The sequence below is a fragment of the Chlorocebus sabaeus genome, chromosome 22 (genome assembly GCF_047675955.1).
Source record: "Chlorocebus sabaeus isolate Y175 chromosome 22, mChlSab1.0.hap1, whole genome shotgun sequence".
In the NCBI taxonomy this organism is placed as follows: Eukaryota; Metazoa; Chordata; class Mammalia; order Primates; family Cercopithecidae; genus Chlorocebus; species Chlorocebus sabaeus.
Genome location: NC_132925.1, coordinates 45,648,158 through 45,671,568, shown reverse-complemented (window position 1 = coordinate 45,671,568; position 23,411 = coordinate 45,648,158). Strand labels below are relative to the sequence as shown.

At 40.6% G+C, this 23,411-nt stretch overlaps 1 protein-coding gene and 1 pseudogene across 1 annotated transcript in view; both read right to left on the bottom strand.

Annotated features, from left to right (window-relative positions):
• Nucleotides 1-22,934, bottom strand: part of LOC140709749 (uncharacterized) — a 52,349-nt gene extending 29,415 nt beyond the window's left edge. Inside the window, exons 1-3 of the mRNA XM_073009594.1 lie at nucleotides 22,845-22,934; nucleotides 21,915-22,522; nucleotides 20,722-21,578 (exon numbers count right to left, since the gene is read on the bottom strand). Coding sequence (XP_072865695.1) covers nucleotides 21,350-21,578; nucleotides 21,915-22,522; nucleotides 22,845-22,934 — 927 coding nt within the window. The 3' untranslated portion in view covers nucleotides 20,722-21,349. The remainder of the gene's footprint in view (nucleotides 1-20,721; nucleotides 21,579-21,914; nucleotides 22,523-22,844) is intronic.
• On the bottom strand, nucleotides 8,225-8,878 carry LOC140709769 (phosphatidylethanolamine-binding protein 1 pseudogene; annotated as a pseudogene).
• Nucleotides 22,935-23,411: the final 477 nt, after the last annotated feature.

The window sequence follows — 23,411 nt, the reverse complement described above, 5'->3', positions numbered from 1 at the left end:
ACTGTTGAAATCTTCAAAAACAAGGAAAGTCTGAGAAGCTGCCACACCAACAGCAGCCTAAGGAGACACGACAAGTAAATGTAATGTATCCGGGGTGGAATCCTGGGACAGAAAAACATGTTAGGTGAAAAATAAGAAAATCAGAATAAGCTCTAGATGTTAGTCTCAGTATTGATTCATTAATTGTAACAAATATACTATACTAATGAAAGATACTAATTTTAGGGAGAAATGGATGAAGGAGTATTTGGGAACTCTCTATATAATCTTTTAAATCTTTTTGACAACTTAAGCTGTTCTAAAAGGTAAAGTTAAAAAAAAAAAAAAAAAACAGTAACTGCAGCAAGTGTTTACGTCTTAGATGAAAAGAAGACTTTTTTGAGGACTATTGTATCACTAATGTTGTTGAGTATTGCCAGTTCCTTGTGATCATAGAAAACCAACTCTTTTTTACTTGGTTTTCTAAATTATCTCCTGACAAGGCACACATGATTGTCTGAGCTGAGGGTGGACACTCCCACTGTCTCATCCTTGGTATGCACTGCTCCACACCCTTATATATTTGTTTATGATAATTTCTGTCTTATTTGATATATTTGCTATCTTATTTGATATATTTCTGCCTTATTTGATATATTTGCTATCTTTTGAGATATTATTGCAATAAGTAGTAAATTTTCAGAATGCTAATTCTAATTCAGGTTTCAACAGTGTCTCTTTTCTCTTATAACTCACCCACTGAATTTTTGGAGCAGAAAATTGTGTTTATTTTTAGCTCCAGAAACTCTTTTGTACCACTCTTGCATCCATTTAAATGTCCTTTCCCTCTTCACCTCCTCCAATTTTCTTCCAGCTGCACCCTTGTCCTTTAGCAGCTCTCTTTCTCCAGGTGTGAGTTCTATCTTTTGTGAGCTAACCTTGCCCTCTGGCTGCCATGATCCTATGGGCTAGGTGTTGGCTCATCAGGGCTCAAGTCTGGTTGTTGGTGTTCCCTACATGGCAGCAGCTCTACAGGTGGTAGAAGGTGCAGAGATTTCTGCCTCCATGCTCTGGTGACACTGCAGCAGGCTGACTGCAGGTCATGTGCTGAAACCCCTGTTCCTCCATCCTCTTTGCATTTCCCTAGCTGCAGGGTCAGGAGGACTCAGCCCACATTTAGTATCTTCTTGACCAGGGAAACCAGGCAGGCTCATGGGGCTGATGGGAACTTCCCCCAGCGCTTCCCAGGATTTTCCTGGCAGCTCACCAGTGCTGACTTCCAGGTACCTGCCACTGAGCTACTGGGGAGAAGGCACCACTGAAGTCTTCTTTTTGAGATGATCATAGAAGCCCAGGCTGCATGAGCACCCAGATAGATGCCCAGAGTCTCAGCAGCTAATTGGTCCAGAAAAGGTACATGTGGGAATGAAGGAAATGGATCTGGGCTCAGCTTACCATATTCCCAGAATTCTCCCTGAAAGATGGTGTTTGCTCTGCATTGTAAATGTATTATTTCTTTCTGGCCTCCCATCTCTGGCATCAAGTATTCTCCCACTTCAAATACTCAAATACACCAGTCACATTGGATCAGGGCCCACCCTAATGCCTCATATGAGGCACTTAATTCCTTTTGAAAAGATCCCATTTCCAAATAAGGTCACATTCTGAGGTACTGGGGTTAGGAGTGCAACAGATATTTTTTTGAGGAGCACAATTCAATGATTACACCCACTGTGATCATTTTAGTTGTGAATACTTTTACCTGTGACTTCCTCTTTTAAGATTTTTGGTGTTTGTTTTTTTTTTACCATAAAAATTATATATTTTTACATGGTTAAATGAGTCAAATTGTTTCTTTTGGACGTCTGAGAATGAAAACACTTTCTATTCCAAGGTTTTAGGATTACTCTTCTATATCTTATTGAAATAATTTTATTGATGTTTCATGTTTAAAAGTTTAGTCTATTGGGAAATTAATCTGTGCATGGTACAGAGTGTCTGTTGACTTAAGCACAAACATGTCTTTCTTAAGGACAAACATTAGTTCTTGCCACTGCAAGGAAGAAAATGTCTCCTAACTGACTCTTAATTAGAAAGAACACATTTCCTCCCATGGAATCAGTAAATCACACCATTATCCATGGTGGTATTTAGTTCTTTGTTCTTTTTCTGCTTCCCTTTCAGCCTTAGCAGAGTAAGAAAGCAGCCACAAACCTGCTTTAAATGCCTCTCCCTTAGCAACACAATTAGAGCCTCAGAAATGCACAGTCTAGAAAAGACTGGATTAAATTATTTGTCAAGAACAGTTACTCTCTCTCCTCAATCTCCATCTGGGTGAAAAGAAGGTTGTTACCCATTCTTACATACATGCACAAACATACATACATGTTCGCACACATTTATATGTATGTATATAGAAAATATTGAATTAAAAAACACTCTAAAATCTAGTTTTCTGTACTTTCTTATTTTCTGGAAATGGACAATTAATGTAATGACAATTTTGTCTCTTTTCTTTCCAATGTTTTTAAGCTTACTTTTTGTCCTATTGCATTGTCTAGAATTTTATGAACAACTTTGATTGATAGTTATAGGTTTACAACACTTCATCTGCAATTCCTAAATGCCAAAAAACTTTGAAATCTAAGGTCTGTGGCAAACTCTTTGGGTAATAAAATCTGACCTGAACCAATGTGGACTATTTGCACTCTTTAAGTATACAACTTGGGGCAAATGCATTTGGTGGCCTAGGCAGTAAAGTGCTTGATTATGGACTGCTCTCCCGGTCCTCACTGGGGTTGTTTTCCAAGGTATAATATATGTATGACATTGTCTTTGAGAAATCTGGGAAAAAAAAAAAAAAAAACCTGATTGTGAGATTTAATTGATCCCAAGGATTTTAAAGGGTTTCTGGAATCTTAGATCATGGATCATGCATATGTTTTTCTCTAGTGTTTAATCATTCAACTTGTCGTAAGTTGTTGGCTTGTGACAGATACTTTTTAAGTTAAAGTGGTTTTCCATGCCATGAATATTTATTGATATATTTACTTTTTCTACTACTTATTGGTCATTTATATTTCCTGTGAAAAGTATCAACTGTATTTAGACTTTAAAATGTTTGGAGACTTCTGGTTTTTGGCCTGAAATGTGAGGAGCTTGGTCTTCACTCCTGCCCTTGTAATAAGAAGAAAACAAAACCAAACTGAAAATTAACAACTCTTCTTAGATCCATAAAGAACTGAGACCACAGGAAAAACAACTGCCTCCAAAATTGGAAAGACAGGTGTATACAGAGGATCACAACTTACTGGAGTAGAAATTAAATAATTCAAATATAAAGCTGTTGGCCTTTGGATTATTTGAGAGAAATGAGACTATATGGCCTGAGTCATGAAGCATGCAGCTACAACTTCTGCTTCTCCAGTTATGGATTAACTCCCTTCCTTATTCTTGTACTGTAGAGAATTAGAAAAGACTGAAAAGGTACCAGGGATAAGACCCCCTTGAGCTCACTACCCTCCTTTACAGAGTAATAAGTAATTCTCCCTGGAATGCAGCAATCTTTAACCAACCGAATCTCTGTAAGGTATGCATTGGTCTTGTATGGAAAATGTCATAATCCTCCTGAACCTCTGTCTCTGCCTATATCAAGGAAGCCCAAACTTCTCCACTTTGGAACACTGACTCATTTATTTGGAGCCTGTGATTCTCAGTTGACATCCTTAAACTTTGCGTTCAAATAAACTCTATACTTAATCATATTTTCTGAGTCTCATTATTTAAGGTTGACAACTATGAGCAGAAACCTTCCCAGAAACTAGTACTGGGGTAGAAAATCCTGAACTGTAATTGATGAGTTTCTGGAGGCTCAGTATGGTGTGGATGAGCTTAAAAGTTAAAAACTTCAGGTGGCCCAGTCTTGAGGGGGTGGGAGCACACTTAATTATTGAGTTTTACTTCCTGAAACTACCAGGTTCTCATAGTGGGGACTGAAGATAAATCCCCTTCTGCTTCCAGTAGGGCGATATAGTTTGAATCTGTGTCCCTGCCCAAGTCTCATGTTGAACTGTAATCCACAATGTTGGAGGTGGAGCCTGGTGAGAGATGATTGGATCATGGTGGTGGATCCTTAAGGAATGAATGGTTTGTCACCATCCCCTTGGTGCTATTCTTATGATAGAGTTCTCACGAGATCTGGTTGTTAAAAATGTGTAGCACCTCTGGGAAAACTGGCTAGCCATATGTAGAAATCTGAAACTGGATCCCTTCCTTACACCTTATACAAAAATTAATTCAAGATAGATTAAAGACTTAAATGTTAGACCTAAAACCATTAAAACCCTAGAAGAAAACCTAGGCAATACCATTCAGGACATAGGCATGGGTAAGGACTTAATGACTAAAATACCAAAAGCAATGGCAACAAAAGTCAAAATAGACAAATGGGATCTAATTAAACTAAAGAGCTTCTTCACAGCAAAAGAAACTACCATCAGAGTGAACAGGCAACCTACAGAATGGGAGAAAATTTTGCAATCTACCCATCTGACAAAGGGCTAATATCCAGAATCTACAAAGAACTTAAACAAATGTACAAGAAAAAAAACAAACAGCCCCATCAAAAAGTGGGCAAAGGATATGAACAGACACTTCTCAAAAGAAGACATTTATGCAGCCAACAGACACATGAAAAAATGCTTATCATCACTCACCATCAGAGAAATGCAAATCAAAACCACAATGAGTTACCATCTCACGCCAGTTAGAATGGCAATCATTAAAAAGTCAGGAAACAACAGATGCTGGAGAGGATGTGGAGAAATAGGAACGCTTTTACACTGTTGGTGGGAGTGTAAATTAGTTCAACCACTGTGGAAGACAGTGTGGCGATTCCTCAAGGATCTAGAACCAGAAATACCATTTGACCCAGCCATCCCATTATTGGGTATATACCCAAAGGATTAAAAGTCATGCTACTATAAAGACATATGCACACTTATGTTTATTGCAGCACCGTTCACAATAGCAAAGACTTGGAACCAACCCAAATGTCTATCAATGATAGACTGGATTAAGAAAATGTGGCACAAATACACCATAGAATACTATGCAGCCATAAAAAAGGATGAGTTCATGTCCTTTGCAGGGACATGGATGAAGCCAGAAACCATCATCCTCAGCAAACTATCACAAGGACAGAAAACCAAACACCACATGTTCTCACTCATAGGTGGGCGTTGAACAATGAGAACACTTGGACACAGGGCAGGGAACATCACACACTGGGGCTTGTCAGGGGGTGGGAGGCTGGGGGAGGGATAGCACTTGGAGAAATACCTAATGTAAATGACAAGTTGATGGGTGCAGCAAGCCAACATGGCACATGTATACCTATGTCACAAACCAGCACATTGTGCACATGTACCCTAGAACTTAAAGTATAAGAAAAAAAAGTGTGTAGCACCTCTCCCCTTGCTCTCTGTCTTGCTCCTGCTCCCACCATGTAACACATCTGCTCCCCCTTTGCCTTCTGCCATGAGTCAAAGCTTCCTGAGGCCTCCCCAGAAGCAAATGCCACTGTGCTTTCTGTACAGCCTGCAGAACCATGAACCAAATAAACCTCTTTTCTTTATAAATTACCTAGTCTCAGGTATTTCTTTATAGCAATGTGAGAACAGATTAATACACAAGGGGCAGAGAAAAGAAGTTATTTTGAAGTACTCCAGAGCATTCTATTTGAACAAGCCCTGCTATTAAGGGAAACTGTTTGCCAGAGCCTAACAGACTGAGGTTTTACCAGAGCTTAACTGGGAGAAGGAAATAGCCAACTCCAGCCCCTTCTAGCTTTCCCACCTCATGAAAGGCGTATAGGGGGAGAAAAGCAACTGAGAAGCACTTGTGAAGTTCACAGCCCAGGTTCATAGACTTACTGAAATACTGAGACCTTTACAGAACTATAGAAAGCTTCCCCTCCCCGACACCTTACCACCACATCAGTAGGGCTCCTGTAAAACAGGGTAGGCAAAACCATAGACACCCAAGGAAATTTTATCTTCCTACACCTACAGCTACAGCAAGCAGTAAACACACCCTAATTCCTAGTCAAATGAGCATACAAATCTCACACTAAAGGCCGATCAGTCTCAGTTCCTTTTACCCAATATATCATGAAATGCTTTCAACAAAAAATTACAAGGCACACTAAAAGACAAAAAACACAATTTGAAGAGACAGAAGAGAAAGCATCAGAACGAGACTCAGATATGACAGGAACGTTGGAATGATTAGACAAGGAATTTAAAACAACTATGAATAATACACTATGGGCCCTAATGGAAAAAGTGGACAGCATGCAAGAACAGATGAGTCATGTAAGCAGAGAGATGGAAACTCCAAAAACCTCCATCTTTTGCCTATAACTACACAGACCCACCAGCAATTAATTAACAATTAATTGTTAATTCTATTTACAGCTATAATTGTCTCACTTTCTCATATCTAATATTGCATACTTTCATTCTATTTCTCACTCTTTCTGTCTTGCTTGTCAGATTTGCCAGAAACTTATCTATTTTACTGATCTTTGCAAAGAAACAATTCTTGATTCCTTTTCTCAATTGTGCCTACTAGTTGCTTTCTAATTAATTAACTTCTGCTTTTATCTTTATTAATTCCTTTTCTGCTTCATGCTGTTATTTTATTTTTTTTATTCAAGGTTTCTATTTTTATTCAACTATAAGCAAACAGCAGAATTACAACATTCAGCAACTCCAGACCAGCTTTTCTTACCCCCATGAAGAATGATCAATTTAATAGACACAGATTGAAGGATTCCTGATAAGCGGTCAGCTGGCACTGCTATGGGTCTAGATGGTCATGCCCCAACAACAGCAAAGTCACTCTCTCTACTGCTTTTTCCAGGAATGCTCTTTAAAGGGACCAGAACGAGGCACTGACACCTATTAAGGCATCTGCGATGTGCCATGTTAGGGTTTAGCCTCAGTGCCAGCCTCTGGTTGTCAAGGTGAATGACAGCACCATAAAAACACACTGTGTACAATTCTGGACTCAGGAGCACAAAGGCAGAGGCAACCAATTCTTTTTTTTTTTTTTTAACCTCCAAAAAAGATTCGTTGATGCTTTCCTTTATTACTATAGACGTGGTCTTTTTCCCCTCAATTTTTCTTTCTTTAAATTCTGGGTTGCTATTTTTTTGTTATTATTATTCTACTTTAAGTTCTGGAGTACATGTGAAGAACATGCAGGTTTGTTACACAGGTATACATGTGCCATGGTGGTTTGCTGCACCCATCAACCCATCATCTAGATGAGATATTTCTCTTAATGCTACCTCTCCCCCAGCCCTCTACGCCCCAACAGGCCCTAGTGTGTGATGTTTCCCTCCCTGTGTCCATGTGTCCTTGTTGTTCAACTCCCACTTATGAGTGAGAACATGCGGTGTTTAGTTTTCTGTTCTTGTGTTAGTTTGCTGAGAATGATGGTTTCCAGCTTCATCCATGCCCCTGCAAAGGACATGAACTCATCCTTTTTTATGACTACATAGTATTCCATGGTGTATATATGCCACATTTTTGTAATCCAGTCTACTATTGATGGGCATTTGGGTTGGTTCCAAGTCTTTGCTATCGTGAACAGCGCCACAATAAACATACGTGTGCAAGTGTCTTTGTAGTAGAATGACATGAAAAAAATGCTCGTCATCACTGGTCATTAGAGAAATGCAAATCTAAACCACTATGAGATACCATCTCATGCCAGTTAGAATGGCGATCATTAAAAAGCCAGGAAACAACAGATGCTAGAGAGAATGTGGAGAAATAGAAACGCTTTTACGCTGTTGGTGGGAGTGTAAATTAGTTCAACCATTGAGGAAGACAGTGTGGCAATTCCTCAATGATCTAGAACTAGAAATATCATTTGACCCAGCAATCTCATTACTGGGTTGCTATTTTTACATTAACAATTTGATGACCCTACAACAGTCATCCAAAATATCTCTCATATGGAGTTTAAATTTGATCAAAACATAAACCTGACTGAGTGAATGAGTGACTAGAATTATAAAGCACAGGCAGCAGGAAAAGTCACCATAAACCGCCATCTGAATGTTTAGGTCTTGCCTGTGCAAAAGGGAGTGGGAAGAGGAGAAATCTGCACACAACACTGAACTGGGGAACACGACTTGGGACCTCCAGGACAGTTCAGGTCCCTGAGCTGCCCCCTACTTCCTAGACAGCTGTTCCTACAGTTTAGGCATTTAGTAGTCCCACTCAGCCTGGAAACATGTGCTGGCCACCAGGACCTGGAGCTCATACTTTTTATGGACGGACACCACCTTGAATTTGCCACGGTGGTCTCCAGATAGGTTGCTTAAGATGGACTCTTCACACCTCAGCAGCCTGTCCTGCTGGTAAACCAGCCAGACATAGCGGTGGAGGCCTGTGGTCTTGTAAGGCCCCGAACCTAGGTAATTGGAGAGGACTGTGCCACTGTTGATGTCATTATCCTTCATGTTGACCACCAGGATATGATGCCATTCACTGTATTTAGGATCCTTCCCCGTGGGAGCACCCGGGGCTGTCAGGACCAAGGTGCAGGGTTTCTCCAAATCAAGAGCATCCCACAAAATGCTGGTGGGTCTGTTCTTAACCTTGGTGGGCGTCAGCACTCTGCCCAGCTCGTGCACCTCTGCCCCGCCGTAGGTGACATGCAGCGGGTGCTGCAGTTGCTCGTCCACTTTCTGCAGGCTCAAGGGCCAGACCGCTTGCTAAGGTCCACCTGCATGGGGCGGGGACGAGTGGAGCATGCAGCCGGGAAGTGCCACTGTAGGCGTAGGCCATGCGCAGGCAGCAGCGGCGACTCAGAGGCCTCAGCCTGGTTTTATTTTATAGTTATCTTTTTAATCCCATGAAAGTAGTTATTGTTCATTTATTTTCATTATTTTTTACTGGTTAATAAAGCCATTTAGATCCTGAGTCCAGTGTAACTGCCACTGTAGTGAGGAGGTGGCCTCATAGGAGCTGGGACTGGCACGGGAAGAATGACCAATCCCTGTACAGTAGTGGAGTGGGAGGGTAGAGCAAGAAGAGTAGAATGAGCCTTCTGTTTTCCTGGTCATAGATATTCCTTTATTGTATCTATTTTAACGGTGGAAAATAGTTCATCATGGGGATGTATTACAATTTGTGACCACAATCTCCAAATATTGAACATTTAGGTTCATTCGAAGGTCAGTTTATGAAATATCTATTGGGCACCAGGCCTTGCATGAGGGGCTGAGGATATGATAATGAGCAATGGACATATATTCTGTTCTTAGAATATTTTACTGATGAAAATGATGCAACAGATAAGTCTTAGCAACATCTATTACTGCGTCTTTAGAATAAATTCCTAGAATTAGCCTTGTTAGGTCAAAAGGTGTGCACATTTTTGCAGCTTTGTTGCATCCAATCAGCCAGTCTTTGCATATTAGAGTCATTAGTACTGAATACTGCCCACCTTCTGAATGATCACTATTATATGTAAAAATATTATTTGCCAGTTTAAGTGTAAAATTATGTCACACATTTGTTTTTATTTTCATTTATGGCCAGTATTTGTTGTCCATTCTATAGTTTGTGAACCACTCACCCATGTCCTCTGATCACTGCTATATTATTAGTGTTTTGTCTTTTATATTTTGGCTTTTATTGTATATATAGGAAGAACATCATATATATGTCTTTCTCTCATAATTGTGTTGCTAACATGAAATCCGTATCTTTGTACTTTGCCTTTAATTTAGTTTGACACTTTATGACATATAAATATTTTAAACTTTAAGTGGTTGAGTCTGTAAATTCTATATTGATTTTGCCTTTGTAGTGATGTATAGAAGGGGTTCTATATTCTAGTGATTAGACAAAGGTTTCCATTTTCCTCATGCTATTTTTATTCTTCCAAGCAAGGCTAGGGCCTTTTCAAGGGGCCTTGTCCAAAAATGGGAGCAAAATACTCATTTGATAAATTTATCAAGTGCCCCTCTGTGTTGGGGAGATGCAATCCTTAGCTTTCCTGATGACAAGCCTAGAAGAGCTGGTCTGAACTTTGCCTGGTGTTCCTCAGAGGTGGGGGTTGCTGCTGGGGAAGGAAGGAAAGCCATGACATGTGACAGGGTTCATTTGTAATCTGGCTTATTTCTAGGCATTTTTGGTTATGCAAATTAGGTGAATCTTTGGTTTCAAGACCCTTGTGGATGCTGCTGAGAAATAACAAAGACTTTAGTCCAGAAACTCACTGGAAGTGGAGTTTGGGGGTAGTCAACTCTGCTCAGTAGCTTTTCAAGGTTGGAGGGAGGGCTTCTTCAGGCTGGAGTCAAAAGTGGTAATCCTGGTTGATTTCTCTGCAGGCTGGAATTTACACACACCTGGGAACACAATACCAACTCTAAAAGTGAAACCTTGGCCCCCTGCCATTTGCTGCTGACCTTGCAAGACAACAACAGCTAGATGTTATGGGTTGAAATGTGTCCTCTCCCCCATTCAAATGTTGAATTCTAACCCCTAGAACCTCAGATTTTGACCTTATTTGTAAATAGCGTTATTACGTAATTAGTTAAAATGAGATCATACTGGGGTAGGATGAGCTCACAATAAAATGTGACTGGCATCCTTATGAAAAGAATGCCAATCCTGCCGGGTGCAGTGGCTCACGCCTGTAATCCCAGCACTTTGGGAGGCCGTGGCGGGGTGGATCACAAGGTCAGGAGATCGAGACCATCCTGGCTAACATGGTGAAACCCCGTCTCTACTACAAATACAAAAAAATTAGCCAGGCATGGTGGCGGGCGCCTGTAGTCCCCGCTACTCGAGAGGCTGAGGCAGGAGAATGGCATGAACCCGGGAGGCAGAGCTTGCAGTGAGCCGAGATTGCGCCACTGCACTCCAGCCTGGGCAACAGAGCAAGACTCCGTCTCAAAAAAAAAAAAAAAAAGAATACCAATCCTGCTGACACCTTAATCTTGAACTTCAGCCTTGAAAACCAGGAGACAATATATTTCTCTTCTTTCAGGGAGTGGTGCTTTGTCATGGCAGCTCTAGCAAACTGATACACTAGGGATTATATGACACTTCATGCCAGATACTGTCCCAAGTCTTGTAGAGTGTTAAGCCATTATATCCCCTCCATAGTTTTATTGGGTAGGAGCTATGAATGCCCCGACTCTGAACTTGAGAAGATTGAAATATAGACATGTTTAGTAATTTGGCCAAGATCTATCTCACAGCTAGTAAGTGGCAGAGCCACAACCCCCATGTCTGGTTCCAGAGCCACCAAACTGTTCCCTTTGTGCATTTGAGAATGTGATAAGAATCCATCTTGGAGAGTCTTAGAGAATCCTGCTGTTCTTAACATAATTTAACCCCAATCTAGCTAAATTCTGTTTTCCCTGATGTACTTTGTAAATTTTGATTAGGTTCATAGAGAGTTTTTCTTTCTCAAAACACGATAGATAAATACTGATACACAATATAATACCACTTAAATATTTTTCACTTATGTATAAGGCTTATCTGTGCATTTAAAACAAAGTTGTGGGATATTTTGTGGACCAAACTTGAAATGCTGGTTATGGTGGAACCAGAGATGGGGATGGGAAGGAAGCCTGGGGGACTGTGTGTGACGATGGGACCCTCCCCTTTATAGAGATGCATCACACACACACACACACACACACACACACAAAATTGTGGTTAAAAAAACAAAATACCTAGCACATAATGTAGCATCTTAATAATTTTAAGTGTATAGTTCTGAGGTGTCACATCTATTCACATTGTTGTGAAACAGATCTCTCTGGAGCTTTTTCAAGTTGCAAGTCTATGCCCATTAAACAGCAACTCCCCTTCTTTCCTTCCCTTCTTCCCTTGGTCACCACCGTTCTACTTTCTGTTGCTATGAATCCAGCTACTTTAGACAGCCCTCAAAGCAGAATCATACAGTACAGATACTCCTCGACCTACATTGGAATTATGTTGATAAACCTGTGGTTAGTCAAAAATACATTTAATACACCTAATCTACCGAACATCACGGCTTGGGCTAGCCTATCTTAAACATGCTCAGAACATTTACATTAGCCCACAGTTGGGCAAAATTAACTGGCAAGCGTGGAAACTGTGGCTCGTAGCTACTGCCCAGCATTGAAAGAGACCATGGTACTGAATAGCCTTAGCCCTGGGAAAAGATCCAAACCTAAAATTAAAATATGGTTTTTACTAAATGGATATTGCTTTTGCACCATTGTAAAGTGGAAAAATTGTAAGTCAAACCATCATAAGTCAGTGATGACCTGTACTTATCTTTTTTCTGACAGGCTTGTTTCACTTAGCATAATGTCCTCAAAGTTCACTTACGTTGTTGCACAAAACAAAATTTTCTTCCTCTTTAAGGCTAAATAATATTCCCTTGTATGCACATACCACATTTTGTTTATTTATTCATCCATAAAGGGACATTTGTGTTGCTTTCACCTATCAGCTGTTGTGAATAATGCTGCTATGAACATGGATGTGCAAATATCTCTTTGAGGGACTGCTTCCAATTCATTTGGGCATTTACACAGAAGTGGAATTGCTGGATCATATGGTAATTCCATTTTTAATTTTTTGAAGAACTGCCCTATTGTTTTCCATGATGGCTGCACCATTTTATATTCCTACTATCACTGCACATGAGGTCCTTCACATCCTTTCCAACTTGTTCTTTTTTTTTCTTTTTTCTTTAAATACTAGTCATTGTAATAAGTATGAGGTGATAGCGCCATGTGATTTTTATTTGAATTTCTCTGATGATTAGAGATGTTGCCATCTTTTCGTTTGTCTTTGGCCATTGATAAATAATCTTAGGAGAAATATCTATTCAAGCCTTTTGCCCCTTTTAAAATCTGGTTGTTTGATTTATTGTTGTTGAGTTATAACAGTTCTTTGTAAATTCTGGCTATTAACCCCTTATCAGATATATAATTTGCCTGTCCACTCTGTTGATCTTGTCCTTTGATAAACATTTGTAAAGTTTAACATAGTCCCATTTGTCTATTTTTGCTTTTGTTTCCTGTACTTTTGGTGTCATTATTCAAGAAATCATGCCAAGTACAATGTCATGAAGATTTCCCCTATAGTTTAGGAGTTTTATAGTTTTAGGTATTACATCTTTAATATATTTTTAGTTAATTTTTGTGTATGGTATAAGTGTCCAAATTTATTATTTTGCATATGGATATCCAGTTTCTTTTCCCCAACACGATTTCTTGAAAATACTGTCCCTTCTCCATTGAATGATCTTGGTACCCTTGCTGAAGTTCATTTGACCATACACATGAGTGTTCATTTGGGGTCCTCTCTTCTATTCCGTTGGTCTATTTGTCTGTTTTTATACTGATAACACACAGTTTTGATTACTGTAGCTTTGCAGTATGTTTTAACATCAGGAATATCAGGGCTTGTGAGTTCAACATTGTTCTTCTTTTAAAATATTTTTCAGCTATCTGGAATCTCTTGAGATTTCACATTAATTTTAGAATAACTTTTTCTATTTCTGCAAACAATGCCATTGGGATTTTTATAAGGGTTGCATTGAATCTGTAGATCACTTTGGGTAGTACAGACATCTTAACAATATTGTCTTCCAACTTAAGAACACAAAATATCCTTCTATTTATTTAGTCTTCCTTAATTTCTTCCAGCAATATTTTACTGTTTTTAGTGTACAAGTCTTTCTCATCTTTAGAGTAGATTGTTACTAAATATGTTATTCTTTCTATGCTATTTTAAATAGGATTGTTTTTTAATTTCCTTTTTCAGATTGTTCACTGTTGCTGTATAGAAATGCAAGATTTTTGTTTGCTGATTTTACATCCTGCAATCTTGCTGAATTTGTCTATTAATTCTAATAGTTTTTCTGTGTGTGAAAGCTTCTGGGTTTTCTACACACAAAAAAATCATGTCATCTGTGAGCAGAGATAATTTCTTCCTTTTCAATTGAATGTCCTTTATATATTTTTACTATCCAATTGCTCTAGCTAAGACTTCCAATGCCATATTTAATAGAAGTGGTGAGAGGAGAGATCTTTGCCTCATTCCTGATCTTAAAGGGAAAGCTTTCTGTTTTTCACTGTTGAGTATGATGTTAGCTGTGGGCTTGTATTAACTGCCTTCAGTATGTTGAGGTGGTTTACTTCTATTCCTCTACTGTGCAGTGTTTTTATCACCAAGCCATGTTGACTCTTGTTAAATGCTGTATCGGCAACAGTTGAAATGATCATGTGACTTTTGTTCTTCATTCTGTTAATGTGTTATAACTTTGATTCATTTTCACAAGTTAAATCATCCTTACATTCTAGGAATAAAACCCACTTTATTTAGGTCATGGTGTATAATCTTAATGTGCTTTGAATACTGTTTGCTAGTATTTTGTTGAGGATTTTGGCATCTACATTCAAGGACATTGGTCTGCAGTTTTCTTTTCTCGTAGTGTCTTTCTCTGGATTTGGTATCAGGGTTATGCTGACCTATAAAATAACCTAAGTATTCCCTCCTCTTTAATTTTTTGGAATAGTTTCAGGAGGATTGGTGTTAGTTATTTTTAAATATTTGGTAGAATTCTGCAGTGAAGCCAATTGGTCCTAGACTTTTCTTTATTGGAAGGTATTTGATTACTGATTCAATTTCCTTACTTGTTATTGGTCTGTTCAGACTTTTCGTTTCTTCATGATTCAGGCTTGGTAGGTTGTTTGTTTCTAGGAATGTGTCCATTTCTTTAGGTTATCAAGTTTGTGGAAATATAATTGTTCTTAGTATTCTCTTATAATACTTTCTATTTCTGTGGCATCAGTTGTAATGTCCTTTCTGTTACTTCTGCTTTTAGTTAGTTGAGTCATCTCTCTTTCTTTCTTAATTTAGGTAAGGGGTTGTCCATTTTGTTGATTTTTTTCTTGAAACCCAATCTGGTTTCATTGATTTTATTTCTATTCTCTATTATAATCATTTCTGCTATAATCTTTATTTCCTTTCTTCTCCTAAATTTAGCTTTAGTTTGTTCTTTTTCTGCTTTCTTGAGATGTAAAGTTAGGTTGTTTATTTGAGATATTTCTTCTTTTTAATATAAGGCATTTATTGCTATCAACTTCCCTCTTAGCACTGCTATTGCCATAGCCCAGAAGTTTCAGTATGTTGTGTTTTCATTTTCACTTGTCCCAAGATATTTTTTAATTTCCACTGTGACCTCTTCTTTGACCTATCAGTTGTTCAAGAGTATGTTAATTTATTTACACATGTTTGTGGAGTTTCCAATTTTCCTTGTGCTATTGATTTCTAGTTTCATCTCATTGTGATCAAAACCTTTTTGAATTTGTTAAGAGTTATTTTGTGACCTCATATGTTGTCTTTCCTGGAAAATGTTCCCTGTGCACTTGAGAAGATTGTATACTCTGCTGTTGTTGGGTGGAATGTTCTGTGTATGTCTGTTAGGTCCAATTTGTGTAAATGTTTCAGTCTTCTCACTATTGATCTTCTGCTTAGTTATTCTATCCATTATTGATCTTCTGCTTAGTTATTCTATCCATTATTGATCTTCTGCTTAGTTATTCTATCCATTATTGAATGTGAGGTATGGAAGTCTCCTACTATTATTGTGTTTCTGTCTATCTCCCTTCAGTTCTGTTAGTTTGCTTTATATGTTTAGGACCTCTCTGGTTCGGTACACAAATATTTTTTGTCATTATATATTTTTGGTAAATTGACCTTTTACCATTATACAACGTCTTTCTTTGTCTCCTGTAACAGTTTTTGATTTAAAGTGTCTTTTGCCAGATATTGGTATAGGAATTCCTGTTGTCTTTTGATTACCACTTGTATGAAATATTTTTTCTATCCTTTCACTTTTAGGCTATTGTATTTTCAGATCTAAAGTGAGTTTCTTGTAGACAGCATATAATTGGATCCTGTTTTTGAATCCATTTAGCAAATCTTTTTTTTTTTTTTTTTTTTTTTTTTTTTTTTTGAGACAGGATCTTGGTCTGTTGCCCAGGCTGGAGTGCAGTGGTAAGACTGTGGCTCACTGCAGCCTGAATCTCCCAGGTTCAAGCAACCCTGACACCTCAGCCTCCCCAGTAGCTGTGACTACAAGTGTGCACCACCACACCTGACTAATTATTAAAAATTTTTAGAGAGATGGGGGCCTCACTGTGTTGCCAGGGCTGGTCTCAAACTCTTGGGCTCAACTCCCCAGTAGCTGTGACTACAAGTATGTGCCACCACACCTGGCTAATTTTTAAAAATTTTTATAGTGATGGGGGGGGGTCTCACTATGTTGCCAGGGCTGGTCTCAAATTCCTGGGCTCAAGCAATCCTCCTGCCTTGGCTTCCCTAAGTGCTGACATTACAGGCATGAGCTACTGCGCCCAGCCCAATCTGTATCTTTTGCTTGTGGAATTTGTTTACATTTAAAGTAATTATTTATAGGGAAGGACTTAGTATTGATATTTTAGTTGTTTTATTGATCTTGTAACTTATTGATCTTGTAACTTTTTTGTCCCTTCTTTCCTCTCTTAGTGGCTTCCTTTGTGTTTTATTGGTTTTTCACAGAAGACATAAAATTGAAAAGGTTTTACAACCAATTTAACACAGACTACAGCCAATAATAATAGATCCTGGTTGTTCACCATCATACTATTGTACTGGTGTGCTCTTTTAAAAAAAAAGTCTAAATGCTGCATTAATTTGCATTTCTTTGATTACTTCTAAAATTGAGTATTGTTTTATTTCCTTCCTTCTTTCTGTCCTTTCTTCCTATTTCTGAGAATTGCCTTTTCATATTCTATGCTTATTTGGTGTTGATTGTCCATTTATTAATTTGAAACATTTTTTGTAAATTAACAATATTTACTTTGTCATATTTTGCAAATGTTTTTCCTAGTTTGAAATTATCTTTCAGTTTTGTTTATGGCATATGAAAGATATATACAAATTTATCATTATACATATTTAACATATGGAAGTTTTATAACATCATATAATCAAATCTATTCCTCTTTTCTTTATGGTTTCTGCCTCTAGTATTGTGTTATCTAGTGCTAGAATTACTTGTCAGGAGTCACATTTTCTTTTGAACCTATATTTCCAAGTATTACTTGCACTTTATTCTGTTCATAACAGTTCCAATGTTCAATCCATTGAATGTTCTATATCTTATGATAGTCCTTGAGATGAGCTGTTTATTTTTAATTAGTTTTTGGTTGATCAAGACATATGTTCAAATAAAATTTTCGTTTAGGTTTTATTGTCAATTTTTGAACCATTGTATTTCTGACAGTGTCTTTCTGTTGTTTTCTCATCTGAATAAAACCTCAATAGGAGCTCTTGATTTATAGACTTTTCCAGCAATGTTTTCTATAGGTTTTTCTCTATTGGCTTTTAAAGTTGCAAAAACTGTTGGGGTTTTTAAATTTATTTGAATTTTTTTTTCTTTTTTAGATAATTTGTATTCTTTATTGTCCACCCAACCCCGGAATTTTTTTTAAAAAGAGAATATGTGTGTCTTACCTGGATGCTTATACTTTCTTTAATCTTGAAATTAAAAAATTGCACATAGTTGTGTGTAAACATAAGTGCTCCAAATTTTAATTCAGGTATTTTTATAGCTCAGGAAAGTTTTCCGTTATGACTGTATTATTGTGTATACTGCCTGTGTTTTCTTCAGAACATTAATTACCCATATGTTAGATCTGCCATTTTCTTCCTCCATATCTACTATCTTTTTTCTCATGTTTTAAAATTCTTTGTCCCTATCTAATTGTTTACTTATTTTGCTACTGGAAAAGTTTCTTAAATGACCAATGTTTAAGTTTTCCATTTATTTTTGTTTTGCTATATTGATTTTTTTTTTTTTTTTTTTTTTTTACTGATACATTGCATATTTTATTCCTGGTATTGCACTTTTAATTTCCTCACCATTTTGCCTATAACTTCTTTATTTTCTTTCTTAGTTCAGCTATTTTTCAGACGCATTGGAATCTTGTTCTATGCCACTTTACCTTCCCTTCTTATTTCTTGCTTTAAAGAGTCTATGTATGGTTGAGACTTATGGTTACCACAAAGCAGTTGCTCTCAAAAATTTCCCCCCTTCTTGGTAATAAAACAATGTTGAAAAAATATACCTCCCTGCCTTTTTAATACCATGAACACTTATACCTTATAAATTATAAAATATTTTTATAGGTCCCCTTTTTACTGTTGTTTACAACCTTGAACAAGGCAAGATCTATTCAGGCTAGACATCTGCCCACAGCAGGCTATAGACACTCTCTTGATTCCTAGCCCCGTCTCTCTGGTTGCTGTTAGTATTTATTCTGGCTGATGTAAAATTTCATGCCCAGTGAAATTATTAAATAAAACTGTGGGACCAGGAAGGGAAAATTAACACTTTGTGGTTGCATCATTTTTCACTATCTTGTTGGTGTCAGGATGAGGAATCTGGGAAGCAAGGTCTGTCCATTGTCTGTTCAGCCTTCAGGCTGGTAGGAATAACAGCATAACCTGTGTCTCCCTTTGTCACGATGAGCCAAAAGGATCTATTTTAAAAACCTCACCTCTGTGTACTAGCACCTCCAGGAAGTTTGTGGTGTCCAATAAGCAAGGGTCTAGGGAAGCAGCTTCTGCTTGGCTCCTGCTGCTGTGTGGTGAAAATTGGAGTAGGTTTAAGGCTACCTTGCTACTTGGCTTTATTCTGATAACTGAGCTCCCATCTCTCTCCAGATAATCCCAACCCCAAGAGCTTACATCTAGTCTTTGGAGCTATTTCTGTTCTTCATTTTTATTTCCTTATCAGTCTTCCTTTAATGTTATGCCTGCATTGCTCACTCTTTCATGCCTACAGCATTGATTCACAGTACAAGAATTTGAAGATCTTTCACATTTCAGTGATGGATCACCTAAAATTTTAAGGTATTTGCCTGTTTGCTGAAGATTCCTTCCAGCAATTTAAAACTTTGCTCATTCTCAATGGCCTCTTGGTCACTTCAGCCTACCAAATCTGACATTTGAAATAGATGCCATCAGGTGGTATGGTTTGTGAGATGGCTCTGCCTTACCCCAGAAGGATGCAACTTCAGGGGCTCTACCACTATGCTCACTCTTCTAGAAAATGGAAAGAAACACCTCTACTTGGAAACCTTGAGACCATTTTTGAGGTTTGGGGATAAAAGTGATTTGCCAGTGTTTCATAGGTGGCCAGCGAGGGGACCGGGGTTAGAACCCAGGCAGTCTTCCTGGCCCCAAGCTCTCATCTCCCCACTGCACTGTCCCTAGTCGTGCACTTCAACATGGGGCTGGGTTCAAAATTATTGCACCATTTTGCCACCTCTTGTTTTCTGGTAATCCCAAATGCTAGGAAATTCCAGTGCCAAGAGCCAAGAGTTCAAAGTAGCAAAGGAAGCATCCCAAGAAAAGGGCCTTGTAGTTCCAACTGTACCAGCATAGGTCAGCCAGCACTGGCAGTGGGCAAACACCTACACAGAATGTTGTCACTGAGAAAAAAAATGGCATGCAGAGCTGGCTGAAACTGAGAGTGCAGGAGGCCACCGCTTCCCCTCTGCTGTAATGTCACCCCAGGGGTGCAGGGGCCACCACAATGGGTTCCACTGAATGTAGACATAGGACACTTGGCAGTCTGATGCTAAATGTGCTGCTACCTGGCCAAGGCCAAGAACAAGCTCAGGGAACCAAAAGGACAATTATTCCTCTGTCAAGCTCCTACACATCCATTTTAGTCAGGATAGGGCATGTTATGCTGTGGTAATTAACCACTCTGGAACAGCATTGGCTTAATATAGTTAAGGTGTATATTCCCTCATCCAAAGTCCACTGCAGGTTCAGGCAACTCTTCTTGCAAGGATTCAACTGTCAGCTCTTGATCTTGGGACTTCAGAGGGATTGCCACAGTGGGAAGGTAGGACTGGAGGACCTGGCACTGGCAACTAAAAGCTTCAGCCTGGAACTGACATCCATCATTTCCCCTCACATCCCATAGGCCAGAACTGGTGCCAGGGTCTCAGCTGCCAAGCAGGGAGGTACTGGCTGTGGTCAGTACTAGAAGTTTCTATCACAGCTCTGAAACCTGATCATTTTGAAGAGAAAGGTGAAGGGTAAACTTTGGCATATTTTTCTTTTCTTTTTCCTGAGAGATAATGTAAGTTCACAAGTCTTAGGTGCACAGGTTGATGAATTTTCACAGAGTATGCACTCCAAGCAGGATGCAGCTCAAGATATGCAGCACTCACAGCTCCCCACACAGTATCCTGGTGCCCAAGCAACTACCTCCAAACTTCTCTTCTGACCTCTAACACTGTAGATCAGTCTTGCCTGGATTTTGTATTTTATATAATGGAACCCTTAGTTATACACTCTATTGTATCTTTTCATTCAATACTTTGAGATTTATCCATGTTGCTGCAAGTATTAGCAGTTTGTTTTTGTTGTTGTTGCTGTGCAGTATACCACTGCATTCTTAAAACACCACCATTTAATTAATATTTCCACTGTTTAAAGACATCTGTTAGGGGATTAAAATAAATAAGTAAAGTTGCTACAGGCGATCTTGACCATGATCAGGAACCTAGCACTCGGTTCCCTTGGGTATACACAGGAGTAGAGTCGCCGGTTCCTATGGCCGGTGTTTGCTTACCTCGATTAGATGTTTCCATGTGGTTGCTCCAATCCATTCTCCCATCAGCAGGGAATGAGATTCCAGTTGGTTTTTCCACATTCTCATCAGCACTGGCGTTGCTGTTTCAGTCATCCAGTGGCTGTGATATGGAATCGAATGTCACTGATTTGCAGTTCCCTGATGCTAAGTACCCTTTTGCGTGTGGATTGACTATCTGGATCTCTCCTTTTGTGAAATATATTTTCAAGTCTTTTGTCCATTTTTAACTGAGCTATCTATATTTTTCTCGTTGTAGGGGTTCTTCATATTTTCTGGTCCTGAGTCATTTATTGAACAAAAGGCAACTTTTTTTGTGAGTCATCTTTTTACTCTTAATGGTGTCTTTTGAAGTTCATTTTAATAAAGTTCAATGTTTTCCTATTTCTTTTCCGCTTAGTATTTGACAGTATTTTGATATTATTATCAAAATATACACAGCCAGGTCTCTTCGTGCGTTATCCTCCGCTCAGGGGGCTCTCAAGGGGACTAGATGCAGAGAAGGGGAGGGGAGCAAACTTGAACCCCGAGTTCCCTGATTAATATATAGGGACCCGCGGGAATCCTTACCACAGCAGGGGGCGAGGCATTGGAAGCCTGGGAAGGGAGACTAGACTCCCCTGCCTGGAGGCCAGGCAGCAAGTAGGGAATGGAAGCAGAGGCGTGGGTCATGAATGCTGCCCCCCGTGAAGCCCATGGTCCTGCCCTCCACAGTCAAGGGCTGACCAAGTCTCACCCTCAAGTCAAGCAAGTCAAGCAAGTAGACCACTCCAGGTGCAGGCGTATCCTGGAAGGTCCCTGAAGAGTCCTCTGCTGTCCTTCCCTTCTGGTGACCGCACCTGCGTCCACAAGAGGAGTGGCTGCCCCTCAGGGGAGTGGACAACTGCGCCCAGTGTCCCTCCTCGCCTCCGCGCGGCTGCTCTCCGTGTCCTTCCCTTCTGTGCCTGGCTGGAATCACGAACATGGACGCCCCGTCTGCCTCCTCCCTTTCAGATTGCAACAGGACTTTGCCCCAAAGTGCCGAGAAACGGCAGTTCCACTTCCAACAGGTCTGCACCCAAGAGAAACGTGTGTGCACGTTCACCAAAACCACAAGAGAACGCTCACAGCAACCTTATCCCTTCTAGCCCCAGACGAGTGCCCATCAACAAAAGAAGGGGTAAAGCGGGGCTCACCCTCGCAGTGACCTGGACACGGCAGCGAGAGCGCACTGAGTGGATGACACACAGTGCTGCGTGGAAGACGCCAAGCTCGGGGAGCGGGCGGTGTGATCCCCTCGCTCCAAAGCGGCGCAAGGGCCCCAGGCGCCAGGCCCTGCGGGGCCCGGGCAGCGCGCGACGCGCGGTCTCACCACTTGGGGACTGCTGCTCCGGCGAGTCCAGTAAAGCTCAGTAACCTGTAGCTCGCTGGGCACGTCAGGACGCGCACTACACGCCAAAAACTTATAAGAGGTCTGTGCCAGGGAGGCGCGCGGGCGGGAGACCTCGACTCTCAAAGCGCCTCCTCTAAGCCCTCCGCCGCGTCTGCTGGGGCCGGGGCTCCTTCCCGGCCGCGGAGCTACGAGCCGAGGGGCCGCTTCCGTAGAGACGGCTCTTTTGAGCTCGGACAAAGCACTCTGGCTGCGGCGAAGGGCCCTGGCCGCCGGGCGGGGCCTTCCGAGGGCGCAGGGCGGACTGGGAGGCAGCAGAGGGCGCGGGGAGGGCTGGGAGGCGAGAGGCCGGGTCTCCACGTTGCCGTTCGCTGCGGGACAAGCTCCCTGTCCTGTCCCTTCCTGGGGGCGCCCCTGCAGTGAGAAGCAGAGCTGGCGGCGGGGCCCAGCCCCTCCCAAGGGCGACTTCCCTCCCCCCACAGGGGGCCGGGGCCTGAAGCCGTCACAGGGGTATTCGCTGCTTCCTATTCAGGCTGGGCTGGCCCGAGGCTCGGCGTGGTCTCGCTCTCTTCTCAATTAATTCATTTTAGGGGGACAGGCAATACATTTACATGGTTCAAACACAAAAATGATGAAAAAGTTTGCTTTGAAATACTTGCTTTCCCCCAGCCCTGTCGATCCTGTTCTTCTGTGCCCCCTAAAGGCACCTTCTGCTCTTTGCCTATCACAGGCTTACGCCAAAAGCCAGCAAAAGAATGCAGCAGGGCCACTCCGCTTCTTTGTCACAGCAAAGGGAGCCTAGGCTGCCCTTGTTCTTGTTCGCCATCCTCCATCCTTCCATCCTTCCTTCCCTTCCTCCCGCCTTCTCGCTTTCCCTCCCTCCTCCCCTCCTTCCCTCCTTCCTTCCTTTTTCCTTCTCTCCCTCTTTCTTTCCTCCCTCCCTCCCTTCTTCTTTCCTCCCTTTCTCCTTCCCTCTTTCCTTCCTTCTTCCTTCCTCCTATCCTCTCTTCCTTCCTCCCTTCCTCCCTCCTTCTTCCTTCCCTCCCTCCTTCCTTTCTCTCTCCTTCTCTCCTTCCTTTCTTCTTCCCCTTCTTCCTCCCCTTCTCCCTCCCTCCCTCTCTCCCTTTCTTCCTTCCTTCCTCATTCCCTCCCTTCCTCCCTTCCCCCTCTCCTTCTTCCTTCCTCAGTCCTGGAGCCCTTTCCATAGGCCTGCACAGAGCTTTTTCATTCTGACGTCCGCCTCAAGTGCTCCCAAGTGTACCCATGATCTTTTCAATGGACATCCTGTGGATAGGAACTTGGG